At 36.4% G+C, this 10725-nt stretch overlaps 1 protein-coding gene across 1 annotated transcript; it reads right to left on the bottom strand.

The window, feature by feature from the left end:
• Positions 1-10725, bottom strand: LOC130826776 (ABC transporter B family member 1). The gene is made up of 10 exons (XM_057692354.1): positions 9899-10725; positions 9737-9791; positions 9134-9309; positions 8817-9017; positions 8213-8472; positions 7802-8118; positions 6841-7064; positions 2972-3345; positions 1984-2698; positions 1-1562 (listed from the first exon to the last, which is right to left on the bottom strand). The coding sequence occupies exons 1-10, from the start codon at positions 10298-10300 to the stop codon at positions 267-269; spliced, it is 4020 nt and encodes a 1339-aa protein (XP_057548337.1). The 5' UTR covers positions 10301-10725; the 3' UTR covers positions 1-266.

Raw genomic sequence — 10725 nt, 5'->3', positions numbered from 1 at the left:
TGTAATAAACTCATATTAAAGAGGGATTAGTACTTCTCTAATCAAATGTTTGCACCTTAATAGGGAAGTGAATGTACAAAAAAGAGGATTGAAACACTATTTTATAAGCTAAATTAGACAACACATACACAAGATGGCTATATATGACAGCAAAAATTAAGAACTCCAAACTAATGAGAAGGGATTTTTGAGTATATTCTTTTTAATCAATCATCCTTTCTTTTACCTCTATTTTTGAGTATATTCTTTTTAATCAATCATCCTTTCTAAGGATATCGATTTTCTCTTCCATCATCTTCTCTAGGACGTCCGGCAGAAGTTGATCCTGATGCCACTCCGATAGCCTGACCGTGTGAGAATCTTTGCAACTGTATCATTCGGGCATAGCACCCATCCGGATAGGTCTTTAGTAGATGTGAATGCGAACCTTGCTCCGCGACTTTCCCATCATCGATAACAGCAATGACATGGGCATTTCGTATAGTCGATAGCCTGTGGGCCACCACGATTGTAGTCTTCCCTGAGCAAGCGCGATCCAAGGCTTCTTGAACCGACCTCTCGGACTCTGCATCAAGCGCACTTGTAGCTTCATCAAGCAACATTATTTCGGCCTTCCTCACGAAAGCTCTTGCGAGTGCAATCCTCTGCTTTTGCCCTCCGGACAATTGAACCCCCCTCTCGCCTACTTGGGTCTTGTAACCCTCGGGCATGGATGATATAAACTTGTGCGCATTAGCTAGGGTCGCTGCTTCGATTATCTCTGTCTCGGTTGCTTTATCGTTGCCATATTTAATGTTATCATAAATAGAAGTGCCAAAAAGGCATGGTTCTTGAGGGACTAATGCCATGTGCTGCCTCAAAGACTTTAGATTGTACTTTCGGATGTCTTTACCGTCAATCAACACCCTTCCTGACGATGGGTCGTAGAATCTAAGAACAAGGGAAATAACCGAGCTTTTACCACAACCGCTAGGACCCACTAATGCAAGGATCTTCCCTGCTCGTGCTCGCAAGTTCAGGTCTTGAAAGACAGATATATCAGGACGGGTGGGATAGGAGAAGTCAACATGCTTGAGTTCGACTTCCCCTCGAAGACGTTCAGGAACCGGTGTAGCATCTGGATCATCGGGTTCAATCTCGGTTTTGCGATCAAGAAGCTCAAATACTGATTTCATTGCTCGTCCCCCCTTGATGAAATCAGGAGCCAGTGTCAAGGTCTCAGCAGCACCATTGGCCGAGACCATAAGGACCATGAAAACCCGGATTGTTTTCGAGAAATCAGAGATTCCATGCTTAACAAGCCAAGAAGCATACCAAAGACCGAGAGCGTAGGAAGCATAAAGCGCAAACTGAGCGATTCCATATCCACTACCCGCAATCTGCCCCTTCCAGAAGCATCGTCGTAAAGGAGTTTCAAGGTTACTGCTAAAAAGACCGACAATTTTCACTTCTGAGTTGAAAGCAGCAACAGTTCTGACGTTTGACACAGCCTCGCCAGCCAGTTGTGTAGCCTTGGCATGGGCAGCCTCTAGATCTCCGGAGAAACCTTTCAGGAACATTTTCTGTGCACAAATCAATAAACGAGTAAATCAAATAAACACATAAAGGTACTGGCTTTTTAAGCAGCAAATAACCCAAACAAGCATATCATATTAACGGGTCATTAGCGGGTCAACCCAACAGGTCAAGGGTCGGGTCACCTTTTAACGGGTTTTGGTGTAAAGGGCCGGGCCAGGTCAGATAATTATAGGAATTGGTTGTGAAAAAAAAAATTAGCACTTTATTTTTATATTTTTATGTGATATTATTATATACATAGGTGCGTAGACCCAACAGGCCATAAACTAGAGTTAAGACTATTTTATGAGCTTTTTAAAAAGTGGGCCAGATTAAACGGGCTTTGACACTGTCCCGCCCGTTTAACATTTGACATGACCTGCTCCCATCCGGCCCGTTGAACACCTCTAATCATAAGCAACAAACCTGAAGAACAGTCGCAGCAACAACTACTGGGAAGACGGCGATGAGTACAAGGGCAAGACGCCATTGCAAAACGAACCCAGCAGTACAAGCAACAAGCATGAGGGCAGAATTCTGCATGATAACCGAAATTCTGTCGCCAATAGCTGACCGAACATTATTGGCATCGAGAGCTAGCCTAGCAGCGATTCGGGCACTCTCGTTTTCTTCCTGATCAAACCACGCCATCTCGTTCTTTATCAAAGCTGCCATCATTTTCTCCCTTACCCTTTTCGTCAGATTCTCACCGACCACATCCCAGAAGAAATGTTGCAGCGTGTTGAAGATAAGGGCGGCCGATGAAAGTCCGATTAGTAGATAGCAGTACTTAGCGATTTCTCTAATCATGAAAGCATGATCAGGGTTATAGTAAACACTAAGGACAGCACTAAGAACATAGGCAAAGAATGCGCTGAGTGAGCCACAGATAACGGAGCCTATAGAACCAACCAAAGCATACGGCCATTCAGGAGCGTTCATTTTAGCTAGACGGCAAAAGGAATTGGCTTGTTCTTTGAATGCCAGTTTCTCAAGCCGGTAATTTGCATGGTTGGCATCAAGGGAGAGACTGAAATCGGATGTAGAGAAATCAGAGAGGCGACGCGAATAAGGTGAGCGCCCATACGACGAATTTCGTGCAATGATTGGTGAGCTAACCGAGTTTCTGGCACTTGAAGGCCTGCAAGATTAAGAACAAGGTCATACACACTGTCACATGATTCACTAATCTCTTTGCGAAGCGCGAATAAAAACAAGCGAATCATGGTCAGTTTTGGGCTATTTTAGGGTCATTTTGAGCGAATCCTGAATTCAAAAAGCGAATTATGTTACACTGGTCATATACAATCACCCTGGATGCACACAGTTTAGCAATTTAATAGCAGGAAGCCAATAATTGAGGACAAATAAAATTAAATTATCTTTTCTCGGGTTTCATACGATTTACTAGTACCTTGCACTACTCTTTCGGGCGTTATTCAAGGTGGTTTCATGAGCAGCTTCTTGCATGCGAATGAGCTTGGCGTACACACTATTTTCTCCTTTGATCATGAGGTCATCATGGGTTCCGACCTCAGATACACTTCCCTGCTGCAGTACAGCCACAAGATCGGCCTTGCGAATGGTGGAGAGACGGTGAGCAATGACAAGAGTTGTCCTTCCAATCATAAACCGATCAAGTGCCTCTTGGACAAGCTTCTCTGATTCGGAGTCAAGGGCACTCGTTGCTTCATCTAAGAGGAGTATTGCCGGGTTTTTAAGCATTGCCCTGGCGATTGCGATTCTTTGTTTTTGTCCTCCCGAGAGCTGCAAGCCTCTCTCCCCTACCTGTCATTTTCAGGACAAACGAAGGTGTTCATTTGAGTCATCAAGTCGATCAAGTCAATTTTGGGTTAAGTATTTCGAGTCGGTTCAAAATCGTATATTATGTCCACATTAATTTTTGCATAAATGTAAAAATACATTTTTGAAGTCGGGTCAAATCGGGTTCAATTACAAGTGTTTGGTAAAAATCAAGTTGTCGGGTCTATTTTGAACACCTCTAAGGACTAACATCAGACTGGTTATCAAATTCTTGTCAATTTTAGATTGACTTCGCAATATGCATCTAGAAAAACAAACAAAGTTGCATTAAATCAAGCAAATGGGAGCATAATGCAATTTCTCTAAATTGCTCTTTCTCATTAGAAGTTAATGATGTACATTTTTTCCATGTTACTTCCTCTGTTCCACTTTGATCCTTCAATTACTAAAACGAGCAGTTTCAAATGTTCTTCTCATACATGTATATAATATTAGTTCGACCAAATTAATCTTTGTCAACTTTTTCTTAACAATTTTTAGAACATATGATCCTAAATATTTTTCACAACTCTATTTTTACAGTTTTAATACTTAGGGTCTCCGCGTTTTTCCTACTAAATTTTTTAAAATATTTCTTATGCTTATAGTCCTAACATTTTTTCTACTACATATAGTCTAAATAAATGATATCCACACTATATATCTCATTATTAACCCCACACAAAACATTCTCATTTCCTTGGTTTTTCCTAAGACTCAATATGAGAAGATTAATACATATAATTAAGAATTCAAAATTTTGGTAGATTTGTTTAATGTCTATATTTTAAAAACATTAACTTTAACATATGAAGGTATTGGAGAAAAGAAAAGATCCCTTAGGCCTACAATTTTCCATAAGACATGTTTAATCTAGAAAAATATTGTTTACAAAAAATGTACTATTCCTTAGGGAGTATACCCAAATAACATGGAATCTTTGCTTGATTCCCATACCACTATTCTTTTATTTTTATTAATTATTATATCTTTTTTTATTCTTTTAATTGAAAGAAGGCTTTTACATAGTTCCAATAAGTCTTTGCTGACCCATAATTTGAGGGAGTTTTCTATCAGAAAAAAGAAAACCATTTTTAAATAGCATTACTTTCTTCACTCCCACACCGATTTCACCATTTTAGATGATATTAAAGTAGAGTTAAAATATGTATATGAGAATATGAAAAAGTGATAGACATTTTTATAAAAGAAAATTATAACAAAACAAAATAAATAGACTAAAAAGAAAAATGTGACAATCTTTTAGAAATAACGAGAAAAATAAAGTAGAGAGTGAGTATAAAAAATAATAGAAAGTGACAAATAGTCAAGTCCAAAATGGTCCAAGAGGAAAAAGAGTAAGCTATAAATATTTGCACATGCATTGTTGACTAAGACATGTTAGCTTTTGTTTAAATGCATGACCAAATACAATCTCTAACATTGACTTTTTATAGGGAGACAAAGGTTAGGTTATGTTTGTTGACCAATCATCCCAATTTCAGTCCTTTAAGAAACATAACCCATGCCTAACTATGTACTACTTCACACTATTCCTAACTCGGGACCAGGGCCAGAGTAAAAACTCACGCGTCCCGCTTATTTTATACTCCCTCCTATTCACCTTAAGAGTCCCATTTGACTTTTCACAGATTTTAAGGAGAGTCAAAAGTAGGATCCTAAGGGTAGGAAAGAGACTGGTATTATGGGTTTTTAATGTAAGGGAGAAAATTAGTATGGGTAATGGAGGGTATAATTGAAAATAGGATAAAGTTACTAAGGGCATAAAAGTCAAAAACTCATACCAAAAATAGAAATGGAACAATTAAAATGACTTGACCATAAAAGGAAATGAGACACATAAGCTGAATAGGAGGGAGTATTATTTATAAATTTTCGACCTAAAATTAAATACTACTCGGTCCCTTTGAATAAGGTATTTTATATTAAATATTGTGAATATTTTTTAATAAATGAAAAAGGTAAATTATGCGTAGAAAATTAAAAAGAGTTAAAATGTATAAAAATAAAAATAATGCTAAATGTGTGAAACGACCAAAATAGCAAACAATCGGTCTCCTAAGAGACCATCTTTTTGAGAGACATTTTTCATATCCAACTTATTAAAGCTTAATTAAATCTAAAAAATGATAATAGACTCACCAAATTAGGGATGATTTGTTAAAGAAACTCTCTCACAAGAATTTGCGAATAGCAAATGATGTTAAATGAATAGCACGAAAGGGTAATTGAACTAAATTGTGCGTATGAAAAAGTAATGTAAATTAAGGTGCACTATTATTTGAGACCCATAATTTTAAGGGTATTTGTTATTAAACATATTTTACATGCCCAAAACTATGTGATTGTTATATGAATGCAACAAAGAATAACATTTTCAAAATAATAAAAAAATTTAATAGTAATTTAAATAAAAGTATTGGCAAATAAAAAACAATTTTAATAGATAGAGTAAACCTTTGAAATGGCGAAATAGTACTTTAACTATTTATCTATGGTTATTCAAACTTGTCATTGCAGTCAAAATACCGGCAAAAACTACGGAAATTCTGAACACAATAAATGAGACCAATACTAGAATTTTTTGGGTACTAATGAGACTAAAAATAGATTAATCAATTAATTCTATCTTGAAATAAATGGAACGTATAACGCCTACATAATTATTACCTTTCTCAATATAGTAACCCACCTTAATCTTTTAGTTTTAAGGTTTCGACATTGTTATTTATGTGACGATGATGAAAAGACAAAATTTTTCGTGTTATTTTTATTTATATGGGTTTCACATGATTTTGGACAATAAAGACGGAACTTGGGTGCTAGAGAAATAAGAAATCCTTGACTTTGAGCTACATATTCAATAATGAGACTTGGTACCCATGCATAAGTCTGAACAAAGAGAATTATAGATTGACGTGGTGATTTAAGAATTTCCCTTTTATCTTTTAAGAGTTCGATTCTTTCAAAAATAATTACCGTTAAAAATTATACAGCCTTACCCGTATTAAAAAAAGTGTTAACAAACAACAAAGACGTGCAAATATACACAAGATATCATTAACACCACATCTAAGTAAAACCAAACCAACAAACAAGCAATAAATTGGGTCTAGATTCACAAAACCTTACTCCTCAGTGCCACCCAATTTGTGGTTTTCTATTTTTGGATATAATCTCGCCACTTTAACCAATTCCACCCAACTGGGTCATAAAGAATACTCCATATATTAGTATTATGTAGAAAGCTATGTTATTTGGACTCAAATACTGATGTCGAATACTGGTACGTGTCCAAGTGTCGGATACGTCTAAATATACAGTTTTACGCCTAAAATGAAGCGTCTAAGTGTCATTCCAATTTCCGAGAATTAAGGATCGGACATGGGTACGTGAAGCAAAATGAAGAGTTCGAGTAACATATACTGAAAGTAAAAAATGTGGTGAATTTTATATTACCTGAGTGTCAAAGCCATTAGGGAGCTTAATGATAAAAGAATGAGCATTGGCAACTCTAGCAGCTTCTTCAACCTCAACCAAGCTAGCATCTGGTCTTCCTAGAAGTATGTTCTCTTTAATGCTGGTTGCAAACAAAGCAGGCTCTTGGCTCACCAACCCTATTTGCTGCCTCAACCATCTAAGCTTCATTGATTTTATGTCATGCCCATCTATAACAACTTGTCCTATACCAAATCATTTAGGTTTGTATCAGCTAATATGTAATACTACCATATAACAATCCAACAAAAGATGTGACAAAAAGTTTGTGAGAGAGCTACGAGATACCGTCTCTCGGTGGGACGACGTCGAAATAAGAAGCCCGTATGCTAATAATTGTATTAGTTGGGTTATTCAACCCATGTATAGGGAACGTCTCACGGTTACACCGTTTTACACAAGAATTTGTGTTGTGAGAAAACTAAGTAATCATTACAACATCGACATAATAGATGACTTAAAAACAGCTAGCACATCATCCAAAACTTACGGTTGTCCAGCCAATAACCATTTGTCGAACAGACTCTTCATGTAACAACCTTCCTATAGTCACTTAAAATTAAGTTTGATCAAGTTTGTGAGAAAAACAAGTATTCTTTACAACATCCACATAATAGATTACTTAAACACAACTACCACATCAGCCAATACTTACAGTTGTCCAACCAACAACCATTTGCCGAACAAACTCATCATGTAACAACCTTTCTATAGTCACTAAAATTAAGATGACTCAAAATTAAGTTTGTGAAAAAACTAAGTAATCTTTTACAACATCCACATAATAGATGACTTAAACACAGCTAGCACATCAGCCAATACTTATGGATGTCCAGCAACCAACAACTTGTCGAACAAACCCATCATTTAACAAACTTCCAATAGTCACTAAAGTGAAGATGGGTATGAGAAGGTATTTTACCTTGAGTGGGATCATAAAATCTCTCAATGAGAGAAACCACAGTGCTTTTTCCAGATCCACTACTACCAACTAGAGCAATGGTTTTCCCAGCAGGTACAATAAGTGAGAAATTGTTAAGAATTTTCACATCTGGTCGGGATGGATATGAAAAGTCGACATTTTTTAGTTCAATTTGCCCTGTTACCGATTCCATTTCCGTGCCTGATTCTTTGCTTCGATCAATACTCGGTTTGTGATCAATTACCATAAAGATCTTAGCAGCTGCAACTTTTGCCTTGGCGAACGCACTCATACTCGGAACTGATTGTCCTAAACCTCTGATCAATCAAATTAGGACAAGTTTAATCCAAGACTCATAATAACAACAGCTTGATACAAACAAAATGTCGATAGTTTACGAGCATAACTTACATTCCACCAATCATGACCGCGAACATAGTAGCTATGGCAAGACCTCCATTCGTTAAATGGTGTCGAACAAGATATCCTCCGTACCAAAGAAGAAGTGCATAACAACAAAAGACAACAAAATACGTTCCACCCAATCCCAAACCCTTCGCTAATCCACTCTTATAACCGAGCCTTTGGGCGATTTTCAATGCGTCCGAGTAAGCTTGTAGAGTCCTCGATTCACCCACAAACGCGAAGACTACTCGAATTTGAACGATTGTCTATAAGTTAAGCACCAATTTAGTACGCATAAATTTTTTAACAAAACAAATGCTTTGATGAATCAAAGGGTCAAAATAGCATCAATAGAGAACACCCATATAAATTTTTTCAACAAAACACATGCTTTGATGAATCAAAGGGTCAAAACAGCATCAATTGAGAATACCCATATAAATTTTTTCAACAAAACAAATGCTTTTATGAATGAAAGGGTCAAAATAGGATCAATTCGAGAATACCCAGATGACATGCAACAACAACAATGTCAAAACTTTAATCTCAAATGATTGGGGTCGACTACAGATACCGAGTTTCATTTCAAAGATTGGTCATTGAATTATACCTGTTCAACAATATTCCCAGCTTGTGACATAGCTCCTTGGCTCTTACTAGAGAGTTTAGCTAATGTTGTAGTGTGGATCCCACCAATAATAGCAATTAGAGGAACAACAGCTAGTGTTACTAAAGCTAATTGCCATACAGCAGTAAATCCCACCACAAAACCAGTCACAAATGTTGCTAAATAGTGAATGAAACTACCCAGCTGCGAATTCATCCAAGAAAAACATTTTTAAAAAAATAATTAGCATTTTTATGTAAAATGACAATTAAATATCCAAATTCACAAAAAAAAAAGGGAAAAAAAATTCAAATTTTTACCTTCTCACTTATGGCATCTTGAACTAGTGCAGCATCAGTGTTAATGGCAAAAACAATATCAGAAGTTCTAACTTGTGTATCAAAGTACTGAATATCCTGACTCAATGCTGCTTCTAAGTACTTGATCCTCATTTTTGTTGATTGTCTTTCTCCGGTCCACATCCAACAAGCAATTTCTGTCCACCATTAAACCCAAAATTTGCATTGATATTAAAAATGGGTATAACAACAACAATGTCAAAGTCCTAATCCCAAAAGATTAGAATCGGCTATATAACAAATAGATCCGTTTCAGTGCTCGTCCACCACAATTCCTACCCTTAATTCATTTCGGTTCTCTACCATCTCAACCCTGGTCGTCTACCCCAATTTCTCCTCAATCCATTTCGATTTTCTACCCTCTCAACCCTGGACGTCCACCACAATTTCTCCCCTCAACTCATTTCGATTTCTATCATCTCAACCTGGTCGTCCACCACAACTCCCCCTCAATTCATTCCAATTTTCTACCGTCTAAACCCTGGTCGTCCACCACAATTCCCCACTCAATTCATTTCGATTTTCTATCATCTTTACCCAGGTAATAGTAAAGATTTTAGTTACCTGCCCATGAAGATGCCCAAATTGCAGCTCCAACAACAAGAAAATAATATGCATACTACACATAAAAAAAAGTAAGTTAAAAACCAATCATTGATAGTTAAAAGTTTCAATTTTTCTTTAAAGGGTGTTTATAAAATGGATTAAAAGAGTAAAAGGAAGTACCTTTAAAACTTCTTGCATCATTTTATCAGGATTATTAGCATAAGAACCAAAAGAATTAACAAGATCAGCAAAAAATCTAAGAAAAAGAGGCAAAGAACACCCATGAACAAAAGCTCCAAGAGAACCAATCCCCATTAAAATATAATCCAACCCATCAGCAAATCTAAACAATTCTTTGAATGCAACTGCAGGAGGACCTTCTTTAGGCTTCTCTAATCCTCCTTTTTTCCCTTCAGAAGCTTCCATTTCTATTTGTGGTAATGTTTTTGATTCCTTCTCTAAATTTAGAGTATTTTCTGTAGTTGTTGATGATGAATTGTTAGAAGCTAAAAGCTCAATACCTTGCATTTCAGACCATCTCCATTGTTCAATTGTCTTTATTTCCTTAGAATTTTGTGACATTATTTGTTAACTACCAAATTTGTGCTTCTTTTATAACCCAAAAGAAAAAAGGCTAAAAAATAAAAAATAAAAAAAACCCCACTTCTATTCCTCCTCCCTTCACTCTCTCCGAGATGGGTTTTTTATATAAAAAAAAGAAAAAAAATAAAATCTGTACTTTGTTTTAATTAATGCTACAAAGCTTGGTTAGAACACCATCCCAAGAATAGCAGAGAATTACTAGTGGTACGAATTTACATATGTTTCTGTGTAAATAATTTAGAGAGGGAAGGAGTTAGTGTAAAGACAGAAAATATTTCATTAATTTGGATGCTTGTTTAAGTAGGAAAAGTGGGAAAAAAATGAAAGAGAAACAGAAAGTGACATATGATAAGGCAAGATAGATTAGGAGGGGAGAGAAAGAGTGGGATGTGGTAAGTAAAGAT

This window comes from Amaranthus tricolor, chromosome 11 (genome assembly GCF_026212465.1).
Source record: "Amaranthus tricolor cultivar Red isolate AtriRed21 chromosome 11, ASM2621246v1, whole genome shotgun sequence".
Taxonomy (NCBI): domain Eukaryota; kingdom Viridiplantae; phylum Streptophyta; class Magnoliopsida; order Caryophyllales; family Amaranthaceae; genus Amaranthus; species Amaranthus tricolor.
This window is presented reverse-complemented; position numbering and strand designations above follow the sequence as displayed.